Source organism: Durio zibethinus, chromosome 18 (assembly GCF_047325235.1).
Source record: "Durio zibethinus cultivar Kanyao isolate XHJ-2024 chromosome 18, ASM4732523v1, whole genome shotgun sequence".
NCBI lineage: Eukaryota > Viridiplantae > Streptophyta > Magnoliopsida > Malvales > Malvaceae > Durio > Durio zibethinus.
The window spans coordinates 17980382-17994330 of record NC_143179.1 but is presented as its reverse complement, the minus strand read 5'-3'; the positions used below and the strand labels follow the sequence as shown (position 1 = coordinate 17994330).

The window sequence follows — 13949 nt, the reverse complement described above, 5'->3', positions numbered from 1 at the left end:
GAACATAGAACATAAAATTGACTTGACAAAAGTGCACTTTTAAGCCTTTTTGAGCTCTTAAACTTTAACAAAAAAATTTTTATTTTATTTTTTGAATTTTTTTAGGTAACTTTAAAGACAATTGAGCTCTTAAACCGATGTGAACAACAATATGTTATTTAGATTGAACTAATATGCCAGCTAAAATATAGTATGAAATGAAGAATATGTACCAATTTCACTACATATATATTCAATAAGTCATCAACAACATACTGATCATCACGTCAAGATATGTTTTCATAGGAAATGGTCTTGAGCTAACCAAACAAAAAGAAATAATTGGTCAAAGATTAAACTTAGATGAAAATTGTCCTAAGTCAATTGAGGATTTCGTAACAATTTCATTCTAGGATAGTGTCCTTGAAAAATATATGCAAATCGAAACCAAACTTTAACATAAGGATTAGTTAATTCAACATTTGAGAGATAATACTGACCTATTCTTCTGAACACCATTCGATATGCTTGAAATTGATGTTGAATTAATGGTCCACACGCTTCATACTAATGCCAAGGTAAAACCAGTTCAAAAAAAAGAAAAAAACCTTTGCCTTAGAAAGATAAAAAGCCATCGTGGATGAGGTCGACAGATTCCTGCAAGCAGACTTTATAATAGAGGTATATTATTTTGAATGGATAGCCAACGTAGTCATGGTCAAAAGACACAGTAAAAAATGAAAGATATGTGTTGACTTTATCGACCTAAACAAAGTATGCCTAAAAGATAGCATTTTTTTCTCTAGCATAGATCAACTGATTGATGATAGTATCGAGCATAACTTTTTTAGCTTTAGGGATGCTTAAATCAAATCCAAATGCTAATGATGATGAGAAAAAGATAGCTTTTATAATCGAGAAATGCTTTTACTGATACAAAGTAATGTTCTTTGGATTGAAAAATACAGAAGCGACTTACCAAAGGTTGGTAAACAAAGTGTTTAAAAATTAGATTGACCATAACATGAAAAAATATGTGGATGATATAATAATAAAAAGTAAGAGCTTGATCGAACACTTAGAAAACCTTAGAAAAAACTTTAACACCTTAAGAAAGTATAAAATGAGGCTTAAGGTAGGCTAGTAAATAAGGTGTTTAAAAATTAGACTAGTTGCAAGATAAAAGTATATGTAGATAACGTGATACTCAAAAATAAGAGCTTGACCAAGCACCTAGAAGACCTCAAAAAGACCTTTAACACTTTAAAAAAGTATAAAATAAAGCTTAATCCGAGCAAATATGTTTTTAGGGTCACGTCGGGTAAGTTTTTTGATTACATGATTAATCAAAAGGGGATAGAGGTAAACTCAAAAGAGGTTAAGGCAATTTTTAACATAAAAGCATTGATCTTGATAAAAAAAATATAGAAGTTAACTGGCAAAATAGTTATCCTAAACTGATTCATGTTCAGGTCGACAAAACGATGTCTGCCATTCTTTAAAATTTTTAAAAATATTTTTAATTTTAGATAGACTTTTTAGTGTCAAAAAGCCTTTGAAAAACTTAAAGAGTTCTTATTCTCTCCACCTATTCTGTCTAAGCTAAAATTTGACAATATCTTGTACTTGTACATGGCCATTACTAACTAGGTTATTAGTTCGATCTTGATCTGAAAAGAAAAAAAAATAAAGACTGATCTATTTTGTGAGTAAGGTATTGACAAGGCTAGCAATTAACTACAGTAGCATAAAAAAACTAGTTTATGTAGTTGTTACTTTGGCCAGAAAACTCAGGCCATATTTTTAAGCCCACGCTATCCATATGCTAATCGACCAACCACTGAGATAGGTCTTACAGAAGTTAAAAATGTTAGGAAAGCTAATTAAAAAAGCAATAAAGCTTAATGAGTTCAACCTACATATACTACCCAAGTTGGCTTTAAAATCTCAAGTGCTAGCAGACTTCATTGTAGAGCTCACTTCAGCCTATCTAAAAAGATAACTCGAGAAAAAAATGAAAACTTTGGATAAGAAAAATTGAAAGCTTTATGTTGATTGATTAGCCATGAACCACAACAGAGGAGCTAGCCTTATTCCAAACAGCTCGAAAAGACTATAGTATCCATACATCTTAAGAATTAAGTTCAAAGTATCTAACAATGAGGTAGAGTATAAAGAATTGATAACTGGTTTAAGATTGGCAACTAAGCTGAATGTCTAATATATAATCACGTATAATGACTCTTAACTAATGGTCAGTCAAATAAATAAAGAGTTCAAAGCTCGAAAAGATGAAATTCGATAATACCTAGATAAAGTGTTAGCCTTAGTGGTTGAGGTAAAAAAAATATTGACGTCGAAAAATTTGCTTGCAAACTTCTTATCTGAGTTGGCCTTATAAATAACAATAAAAAGTTCAAACCAAGTCTTGGTAGAAGAGTTGACACATAAAGTACCAAGGATAAGCTCATAAGATGGATCATAGAAAAAAAATCTAGATGACATTGATCAAATTGTATCTAACTACAAGAATACTATTCGACGATAAAATCTGAGCTAAAGTATTGATGAGAAAAGCTCTTCGATATACGATGATTAAGAGAAAATTATGTAAAAGATTTTTTAGTCTGCCTTGTTTAAGACGAATAAAAAGTAAATTACGTCCTGCAAGAAATTCATGAAAGAAAATATGGAAGCCACCTTAGATATTGACTATTAACCTACAAAGTGCTTAAGCAAGATTATTATTGGCCCACTATAAGAAAGGATGCAACCAAACTAATAAAGAGATGTGATATGTGTAAGAGGTTTACTCACGTGTAACATCTCTCATCGACCAAGCATAACCCTATCATCAGCCCATGGCCCTTCATGTAGTGGGAAATAGATATCCTCGAACCATTCACCTCGGCCATGAGTCAGAGGATATTTATCTTAGTAATAGTAGATTACTTCATGAAATAGCTTGAAGCTGAAGCCTTGGCCACTACTATAAAGGTCTAAGTGGAAAAATTTATGTAGAAGAATATAGTCTATAAATTCAACTTACCTCAATCTATAACAACAAATAATGATAAATAATTTAAAAATCTGAGATTCAAGGAGTGATGTTTAAACCTCTATATCGACTTGAAATTCACATTAGTTACCCACTCCCAATCCAATAGATAGGCCAAAGTGGTGAATAAGACAATATTAAAAGCCCTGAAGAAGAGGCTAGAAGCAGCAAAGGGAAAATAGGCTGACAAACTACCAAAGGTGTTATCAGTCTTAAGGATGGCCATCAAAGTATCAACAGGGGAAACCCCATTCCATCTGGCATTTGAAATAGAGGTCGTGGTACTTGTTGAGATCGACTTTTCAAGTTTAAGAGTCGAATTAGGGTTAGAAGAAGAAAATGAAACAGTGCTTAAGGCTGACCTAAACCTATTTAAAGAACAAAGAGACATAATTCTCACATGGATAGCAGTTTATTAGCAAAAGATGTCCAGTTATTATAATAAAAAGGTTTGACATAAGCATAAAGAGAAAGACGGCTTGGTACTTAGAAAAGTTTAAGCCTTAGGAGTAGATGATTGAGTAACAAATTAGCCCCAACCTGGGAAGGACATATGTAGTTAAAGAGATCATCCATGACATTACTTATAAACTACAGAATATGAATGGTAACGTCATCCCAATGAAGTGGAATACAAATAACTTAAAGGTCTATTATCAATAGCTCGGTCTAAATCAAGTTCACACTTGTACTTTGTACTTGAATACAAAAATCAAATTATGTTTAATGAGCTCACAAATAACTAACCTAGCATAATCTGACCCGGCACTTAGATGAATTCTCAAGTTAATTTAATTCGAGTGATTAAGTAAATCTTCAATTCATTTAATTGGGCTTAAACTTTTTTGATTAACTGTGCTTAAACTTGTGCAAATAAAGAAAAAAATTATAATAACAGAATTAAGCTAAAGCTTGGACTGAACTGAATAAAAGTTTTATTTGATTTTTTATCAAGTACAAAAGTTGTTAACAAATAGTTTGTCAAGTAGGTTATTCCAATCCGAGGTCATTATAAAAACAGACCTCATACATTAATAAAAATTTACAAAAGTTAAAAATAAAAAAAAAATCATGTGTCAATAACATCATCATCAGTAGCAGCATCCTTATTAGTAGGAGTAGCAACGATGAGCTATTCCACCTCGTACTTGGGCTCCAGAGCTACCTCATTGAGTTGATTTAGAGTAGGCCTCGATTTGACATTATTGATATCAATATCAAAGAGATTGGGGTTAAAGTGGGAAAACTTAAATTGCACATCATTTTTGGCCAGGCTAAAGGCACCAAGTACATTTTTCTTGGAGAACTCTACTTTTAGCTTGAGTAATTCATTAGAAGCCTTAAACTTCTCAATAATTTTTTTTTTTTAAGATCTTTTCCTTTTCTCTCCTTGGCCTCTAGCTTAGACCTTAGCCTCATTATCTCGGCCTAAGCATCATTGAGTTTGTGCTTAGTCTGCTCCCTTATAGACTCGACTGAGGTTAAAATAAAAATCATTAAGTTAGATAAAAATCAAGTTAAAATAAAATTCTATGAGATTATCTTAAACCTACCCTAATATTTTATCTTATTTATTACTTTGAAGGAAGTTAGCCTATGGCCATCAATAATGAGTTCCCCATCTATGGGTGTACTCCATTATTTTGTCTCAATTTGATAGATTTAGGATGAGAAAAGCCACTGATGTATCCACAAAAATGTTAGGCACATTTATTATTTTTCATGCCTCAACCTCGATATTACCTTCGACCTCGGTCGCACTATCTTTATTTATTTTTTCTTTTTGAAGGCAAAGGAAGAATAGTTTTTAATTCTTTGTTGAGCTTGAAAAATTGACGAACAAATTTTGTTAGGTTGAGCTGTTACATAATACCATTTCTTATCACTAGGGTGCATTTTAATAGAAAAGAATTTCCTGAATAGAGAGTGAAAAAAATGTTTAGATGTTGACAAAGAATAATGAAAGTAACTATATATGTACAAAGTTTGGAGTGAGCTGTGTGATAATGAAATTATAAGAATTAAAAATTGAAACAAACAAATAATGAACAAGAAACCTCAAACCAGTTACGAAGGAATCCCAATATCCATAGAGCCGATGTGGCTCTAATTAATCAGTAATCCAGTATAAGGAGTTTACATTATTATACTATACCTCTCTCTGAGAAAAAGAAAGGTCATTGTTAGAGCATGGACGTGATAAGCTAAACATATGTTAAGACAATCTTTAGGATTTACCCTACCCTTTAGTTTGCTTATCACGTCTTTGGATATCATACCGAGGTCATAGGGTGTACATACAGGACCCCGACCACTTTTTCTTGCTTTACGTGATTCCCTTTCTCATCGTCACTTTTTTTAGTCGAAGAACTCGCTTCTTTTTGTTCCTTTTTAGAACCTTTATAATCACCAGAATCTTCACTACAAGAAGATTATGACTATTGAGCAGGAGCAAGATTTTGAGGCTAAACCGTGGTTGATAGCAACTCAACTTTGAGAGAAAAAAGACAACGTGGAGACCCTTCAAGAGAAGAAGTGATTTCAATAAGAACTGATCAAAGGGGAATAGAAGTGACAAATGGAGCATCGATAGGTGGAAGATCATAAGTAAAAGAAAATTGATGTAATTGAACCTTAAAAGGAGGAACAATAAAAAATGAAGGAAGGTTAGCCATAGAAAATAGATCAACTTGAGAGATAAAAAAAGATGATGGATTTTGTAGGTCAAAGTCTATCTAAGTACATAGTTCCTCTGTGTTTAGAACTCGTGCTCCTTTTGCCTTAGTATTTTCTTCATTTTGTGGCTAGCTTTACTTGGACATCGGGTTGAACCAGAAGGCCATCATTTGATAATCACGACCTTTAATGACTTGCGAAATCAAGTCATATTCGTCTTGCCTAAGCTGACACCCCTAGGTTCTACCCTGAAAACTCCTTAGAACTTATACTAGAAGACATTGTTAAAAATATGTATTGAAGAAAGAGAAAAAAACCTTTAAAGCTAAAAGGCTTTTGAGATTGAAAAATTTAGATTAGGTTGAGAGCAAAGAAAGCAAAAAAGTGAAAAATGAAAACCCTAATAGCCCTTTATATAGTCATGCCATAGATCAGATGAATGGCACAAACCATGTCACGTGTAAAAGCGAAGATGGAAAAACATCTTTTCATCTTCCCTTTTTAAATTCTTTTGCTCAGACTACTTCTCCTTCATTTAATGCTGTCAGATTGGTCAAACTGGACAAATTTTAAGTTAGATCAACCAGATCGGACAACCCTTTAGGACAGACTGAAGGCCTAATTCGTCACCAAAGTTTAAAATAGAGACTCAAATCCAAACTCTTGAAATAAAACACAAATCTCACGTTGACCAAACGAATTCCACCATTAATGTCATACCACTCCGAACAATTAACACATCAACAACCTTCAAGCCGGTTATGCACTCAACCTAAAACATATACGCGATATCATATTTTTATCAGGTCAGACCACAACTCAAGGTTATTTATCTCTTAATACCAATCTCCTTTATGATGTCAACTTCGAAAAACTAAGTTTCACATCATCTTCCTTTACCTACTTGGTCTACATAGAGTGTACTGATCATACATCCAATAATTTGATACTTAGACTGCTAGATAAAGATAAAATGTTAAAGACATTTAATGATAAAAAAGATATAATGATCTTTTTTTCTATTAAAAACTTTAAGCAAATAACTAAAGGTAATTTTGACATCTATATCGACTTAACATTCATATCAATATGATACACATGATATCACATCAATTTGATATTATTCTTATTATACCCTAACGATCCCTATTATTTTCTATAAATATGAAAGTACAAACATGCAAGTTTATACTTCTCTTATTTCTTTTTATTACTCATATTTCGATTTTATCTATTTTGATTTGCGTGCGGAAATACAAACACAAAAATTATTTTTTAATTTTATCTTTGATCATTGTTCTTTTCTATATTTACAAGAATATTTTAATTCTATATTTACAAAAATAGCCTGAGATTATAACTCGCCACAAACACTTTTAAATGACGAAGTTTATTCAAATTATACAGACATACCTTTCCAAGATTCCGAGGACCAACATTAAACCTAAAACAAACCCCTTAATTGAAACCTCATTCAACAAAACCCTAACTTCCCAAACCATCAAGGTTTCGAATTCATAAACCTTGAAGAAAAAGAGCCAAAATCTTCGAATATTCACAAGAAAAAGTAATGGATTTCGACGAGTACGAGTATTTGGAAAAGACCGTGGAGGAGCAGGAAGATCCGAAGAAGAAGAAGAAAAACGGAGGATCGGGGGATAAGAGCGAGAGAAAATATGGGAAGAGAGATGCCGAGAGGGGGGAAGATGCTGATGAAGGCAAGAGAAGCAGCAAGAAATCGAGAGGCGGCCGCGATGAGGACGACGATGAGAGGCGAGATCGTGATACGGATCGGCATAGAAGCAGCCGCGATAGAGAAAGGGAAAGGGAGAGAGAGAGGGATAGGGACAGGGATTTAGAGAGGAGGAGTAGTAGCGAGAGGGAAAAGGAAAGGGATAGAGAGAGGAGAGATAGGGATAAGGAGAAAGAGAGGGATAGAGAGAGGAGAGAGAGGGAAAAGGAGAGAGAGAGGAGGGAAAAGGAGAGGGAGAGGGAGAGAGAGAGGAGAGAGAGAAGCAGCAGTAGGCCGAGGAGGCACGAGAGTGATCGCGAACAAGAGAGGGAGTGGGAGAGAGAACGTGAAATTGACATTAGAGATAGCAGGTACCCTTTTATATATTTTTTTTCTAAGCAAATTATATGTGCAAAATTTTCAGAGTGAACTATACGTGGTAAATGAATTTTTCGAGCGCCAGTTTGGAAGTTTTGGTGTGTTTAGGCCGATTGTAAAGATGACTAGAAGAGTGCTAAGTTCAATTAAATAAATATTTCCATTGTGTTTTTATAATCCAATTGTGTTGTCTTTGACATGAATCATGATCTAAGTGATTTCAAAAACTTGGTGGGGGTAATCATTGTTGAGTTTTCCCCTTGGGGGTTGAAGTTCATACTATTTTTTATGTTTCAGAATTTGTCTATTTGATTAGTTGATCATGAAAGAAATGGGTGAGAGGGCTTGTTAGTTGTATGCATCCTTTAGAGTTATAGAACTATTGTGCCATTTGGATGGACTTTTTTTTTATGAAGTGGTTTTGGTGATATTCTAAATTATCTAATATGTATGTTGTAGGAGATTTAAAGAGAAGAAAGAAGTAGTGGAGCCTGAAGCTGATCCTGAGAGGGACCAGAGAACTGTTTTTGCTTACCAGGTAGATGCATTGCCCTTTTTGCTTTCATCTTCAAAGGATTATGTAGCATAAATGTTAAACTCATTTGTGTTCAAACATGCATTTTTTTCTTTTGCACTAATGTTTGATTACCGTTCACCTTGATTTGGTTGATGACAGATGCCTCTAAAAGCAACTGAAAGAGATGTCTATGAGTTCTTCTCAAAAGCTGGCAAGGTTAGTTAGGTTTAACTTTGGTTATTTTATTTCTTGTGTGAAGGTTGTACTATAATTTGTCCACCATAGCTTTCAAGTGTGCCAGGATTCCACATTAATTGGTTTGGGAAAAAAATTAATGAAATGGTTTTGAAAATTTGAGGGTACATTTGAAATACTAGGTTTATTTCCATTAGAATACTCATTTTTGAGATTTCTAGTATGTACTATGTAGCAATATCATTTTGAATAGTCTGCAATATTTCTTCAAATTCATTTGCATCTTTATATGTTTGTGATAATAGCTATAAGTTGATGCATAAAACAATGTTTAGAATAATATGAATGGTTATTTTTGAGATACATCTGCTTCCTCTTGCAGTATGTGCTCCTCTGCCTTCAGTTATGAGTAGTATTATGACTTTCTTGTGTCCCTACATACTATGTATGTGGGGTGAGTTAAAAGCACATGTGCTAAAGAATTCAGTCTTGCAGACACCTCTTGATAGGTGTTTCATCATGAAGCTTGAAAGTTTGGAATCTCCCTGTATATTTAAGTTTTTGAGGTTATTATTTTCTGTTTGATCTCATACTTTTGTTTCTGTTTATCATTTTCAGGTGAGGGATGTGCGGCTGATCATGGATAGGAATTCAAGACGATCAAAGGGAGTTGGGTATGTGCCTTTATGTTGAGCAAAGTTATACTTTTGTAGTCTTGTGAAATAAGTATTAGCATCTTTGCTTTCAAGAATCAAGTTTAACTGTATTCTTAAATGCACTAGCAATGCGATAATGATGAGGAATGATGGGAATAGCACTCATGTTTAATCAATTCATGCTGCGTTCACAAGGTAGATGACATAAACCTAAATTTTTTCTTCCCACCTCTCTTCTGCTTTGAATTTTCTTTGCACTAAAGGCAACTGATAAACATGGGTACCTTATTCCAATTCTTAACTTCTTAGTGGTTCTGATAAGGATTTAATGATACTTCATACAGTTTAATCTGAAATTATTTTTTCGTAAAGACCTAACACTCACTGGCTAGGCCTTTTCTTTTTTTCTAATATACTCTGTTTCAAATTTTTTTGTTGTTGAGGTTGAAAAGGGAGGGGGGGGGGGGTTGGTTCATCTTTGATTTTGGTAGTTTTCTGGGTTCATTCTGATATCTTAGTTTTATGACTATAATCTAAGCTATACGGTGGTATGTTCCCCATAATTTTTTTTTTTTTTGATATTGAAAAGGACCGCCCAATACTTTAACCTCCTTCTCAAGTCCTTTTGTCTTGTTTCATTATCATGGTGTATGGTATCTGTTCTGCTTTTGTAATCTTGTTATGCTGAGCTAACATTTTTTTATCACATGAGACATCAGATTCAACAAAAGATACTCAACATGAGCTCTCTGCACTACAGTTTTTCTTTCCCTACATCTCTTTGCTATATGCTTTGTAAGTTTTGGTTGTAATTTTTTTCTCCTCATATTTTCAGAGAAACTAATTAAAATCACTGATAAAATTGCAGGTATATTGAGTTTTATGATGTGATGTCTGTGCCAATGGCCATAGCATTGTCTGGTCAACTGCTTCTTGGCCAACCTGTTATGGTTAAACCATCAGAGGCGGAAAAAAATCTTGCTCAGTCCAATACTTCTGGTGCAGGTGCAGGTGGTGTTGCTGGACCATATGGTGCTGTTGATAGAAAATTGTATGTGGGGAACTTGCACTTCAATATGACAGAAATGCAGCTTAGACAGGTTAGGATCATTAGCTCATAAGCAGAAATAGAAGTTACATTCTTTGATTTGGTTTACAAATAACTGTTAATGATTTATTTTTTGATGTTCTCAAAACTTGCTTTTCAATTGCTGACTGGATTGTTAACTTTTTAAAAGAAAAGTTGTGGATGAAGCGTGTTCTAATTAATAGTAATTGCTTAGGAAAGAGTTTGAAAGGAGTTTCATGAATGTGTTTTAGATGCTTTTTTTTTCTTTAACCTTTTTCCATTATTGATATTATCCAGTTTTATTGTTATCTTTGTTATTATTTAAAGGTATATGATTTTCGTTTCAAACCTTTTTCTCATCTTGATGTTAATGGCTCAGATATTTGAACCTTTTGGTCCCGTTGAGCTTGTACAACTACCACTAGACCTTGAGACTGGGCAGTGCAAAGGTTTTGGATTTGTTCAGGTTAGTTATAATTGAAGACTTGAGTTTATAATGTTTATTTTCCTGTATAATAATAATTATGCATGTACTTGTTTGTTGTTCCTTCTCTACAGTTTGCTCAACTCGAACATTCCAAAGCAGCACAAAGTGCATTGAATGGAAAACTGGAGATTGCTGGTCGAACCATTAAAGTAGGCTTGCTAATTTCATGAGCTTGTAGCATTATGTTATTGTAGTCTAATTTCTCTGTCAGTTATCTGTGTTTGTTCTTCTGCTATAACTGCCTTTTTATTGTGGTCTTCCAAATTAACATCTTTGTGGTTATGTTTGTGTATAGGTTTCATCTGTTACGGATCATGTTGGTACCCAAGATACTGCAGCAAAATCTGCTGACTTTGATGATGATGAGGGTGGTGGCATGGTGAGCTGAAGCACATATTATTATAGTAGTATTTTTATGATGTTGGTTTTTATAGATTTGTTCCTAGTTTGCTTCATTCTAATAGTAGTTCTAAGGAAGTGGAATTTTCTTCTTTCTTGCTTTTCTTGCTGCTTAATTGGCTCGTGTATCTCTTTATCCAGGCTTTGAATGCTCAATCAAGAGCATTGCTTATGAAGAAACTGGATCGCTCTGGTATGGCAACAAGGTTGGTTTGTACTTTCAAGTAGTCCTTTCCAGTTGAATCATATAATATATCTAAACAATAGTTTTGCAGCATTACGGGCTCCCTTGGAGTACCCCTCCTTAATGGGTCAGCTCCAAATCCACAGGCTGTTACGCTACCTGTCAATGGCCTAGCTGCATATACAATTCCAATTCTACCTCCAATCATGTCTACTACAGGCCTTGATCCTATTGGACAGCCTAGTGAGTGTTTGTTGTTGAAGAATATGTTTGATCCTGCTACTGAGGTTAGTATTTTTTTTATTCTAAACATTCTATTTCCTTGTTACTTTTTGTCTTCTTTCTTTTTTACTTCCTTGTACGAGGTAGTGATTCTCTAAGTTCTATTGCAGACGGAACCAGATTTTGATTTGGAAATTAAAGAGGATGTCGAAGAAGAGTGCAGCAAATATGGCAGGGTGAAACATATACATGTGGACAAGTAAGAATTACATTGTCTGTTGCATTAGATAAGCTATTAGTTTACAACCATTTTTTTGTAGTGGCTTCATATTATGCTGTCCAAATGTGGATAATGTACATTTTATAGCTATTTTTATTGTTTATTAATAAACAGCAAATGGTCTATCTATGTTAACAAGGGGAAGTGCTCTCAATCTATGCTTTTTTCACTTGACTTGATAACACTGTTAATCTATAGATCACTAATTGAAGATGTATTTTGGATGGCTATCATTGGAAGGAACTGTTAAGTCTAGTGACATATCAGTACTCTTTCTTTCTCCCTCTCAGTCATTTGTGCCTTTGGATTGCAGATATGCCTTACCTGCGTTCTTTTATATAAGAATATATGGGAAGACTATCTATGGATTTTGATACTGAAATCTGCATCCTTCAATTAGATGCTTTATTGACTGGAAATATAGGACTATCAATGCAAGGGGGAGGCTTACAATTTTTACATCCAATAATCTGTCTGTATTGTTTGGAGAAACTATTTAGACATACATATGCAAGTGTGTGGTGATTTTGTATGTTGTGAATGTTGTAGTATTTAACCTTTTTTGGCTACAAGGTAGGCATTTACATACTTCCAACGGCCATCTCAACATGCTTGACTAGCATCTTTGGTTGCCCAATCAATGACTAATGACATCTTATTTTGTAATCTAAAGCTTTATTAGGCTTTATCAGTTTCAACTTGTCAGATTTCCCAATTCATTTTTATTAAATATATGAAAATTGTTATGAACTTCTTTGAGGAAAGAAGGCTTTGCTTTGCCTTTTCCCAACTGCAGTTTAAGGCAAAATGTTTTTCCTTGTAACACTTTTTCATCTTTCATACAGAAACAGTGGTTGTGTCTATCTTCGATTTGACTCTGCAGAAGCAGCGTGTAAAGCCCAACGTGCGATGCACATGAGATGGTTTGCAGGCCGATCAATATCAGCCATATTTATGGTAAATGCGATTTCCACCCTAACATTGGTTTCTGTCTGGCCCTTACTGACTTTCTAAGTTGTTTAGCACATATAAAGCACCTATAAGGGTTGTAAGAAGATCGGGTAAAGTTTATCAGTTCATTATCCTGCCATGGTAGGCCAAGCAGGCTTTTGCCAGCAAGTTGTTCAAATGGAACTATTACCGTTCAATATGCCGATACCTAGAATCCTGTCAGCATACATTGAACACATGATGAAACACGGAATTAGCAGATCTGTTATAGTTAGATTCAGTCTAGTATGTTTTCTGGTGTTCTCTTTGTTACAGGTCTGTTTTAGTTGAGTAGTTTTATCAATTAACTTTTCATGATTTCTTGCAGCAACCCCACGAGTATGAAGCGAGGTTTAAAGGTTGAAGTTGAAGAACAGCTTTCAGTCGCAGGATCAAATTTAGGATATTTCTAATGTCCGGATAATGGTAGGTTTATTTCTGAATTCATTTTGTCCTGAGTTTAGATTTTTTTTTTTTTTTGTTTTAAATATCCATACACAATGACCTAAAAGTAAGATGTTGCTATTTGTTTACACTTTTTCTGATTCTGTAATTTGCAAAATGAACCTGCAGTGCCTTGTAATTGGTCGAATTTAATTGTTGTTGGCAATTTCTCCTTGGCCAATGCCGTTACCACCCATAAATATTCAACCTTCTTGCCATTTGTTTGCCCCCCTTTGATTTTTCTGTCTAATTTTACCAAATTAATTTGTGAATTTACTTTAACATCCTTTTATAAACATATTCGAGGGAAATTCTCTTTTTATATGGAATAACATAAAACAGATAATACCAATCATTCATACATTTGAAAAACCAGTAACAACAATCATACATTTTGTCTCCATGGAACGAAAGGATTTAGGAAAGTGAAAATTCTTTTATTATTAATAAATATTATTTGTTTGTGCATGTAAATGTATTTTTAAAAATGTTTTTTCTCCTTTGAAAATAGAAAATTAATGGAAATAATAATCAATTGTAGGGTTGTCAAATCCATTTGAATCTCTCGAGTTTTGACTCAATTTGATCTTAATAGTTGGTTTTTTTTTTTTATCAAGTTGGTATGGGTTTTTTTATTTTTTCTTGTAATGTTGGGATTAGTTCAGAGTCCAATTTCAGATAAA

General features: G+C 33.8%; 1 protein-coding gene across 2 annotated transcripts; it reads left to right on the top strand.

Annotated features, from left to right (window-relative positions):
- The first annotated feature begins 7098 nt into the window (after nucleotides 1–7098).
- Nucleotides 7099–13484, top strand: LOC111299805 (uncharacterized). Of its 2 annotated transcripts, XR_002691346.2 has the most exons (14): nucleotides 7099–7816; nucleotides 8283–8361; nucleotides 8500–8556; nucleotides 9154–9209; nucleotides 10060–10291; nucleotides 10640–10726; nucleotides 10819–10896; nucleotides 11043–11126; nucleotides 11288–11352; nucleotides 11422–11617; nucleotides 11723–11811; nucleotides 12678–12789; nucleotides 13151–13248; nucleotides 13396–13484. XR_002691346.2 is itself a non-coding variant. In XM_022895261.2 (13 exons), exons 1-13 carry the CDS (start codon nucleotides 7284–7286, stop codon nucleotides 13184–13186), a joined length of 1704 nt encoding a protein of 567 aa, XP_022750996.2. In that variant the 5' UTR covers nucleotides 7099–7283; the 3' UTR covers nucleotides 13187–13484. The 2 variants fall into 2 exon arrangements, 1 of the variants encoding a protein (XP_022750996.2); XM_022895261.2 differs by having other exon boundaries at nucleotides 13151–13484.
- Nucleotides 13485–13949: the final 465 nt, after the last annotated feature.

Coding starts and splice junctions, on each gene's coding strand:
- LOC111299805 (XM_022895261.2), top strand. CDS start 7,284: ATGGATTTCGACGAGTACGAGTATTTGGAAAAGACCGTGGAGGAGCAG. Junction 10,292..10,639: donor CAGAAATGCAGCTTAGACAG/GTTAGGATCATT, acceptor TTAATGGCTCAG/ATATTTGAACCTTTTGGTCC. Junction 12,790..13,150: donor CAATATCAGCCATATTTATG/GTAAATGCGATT, acceptor GATTTCTTGCAG/CAACCCCACGAGTATGAAGC.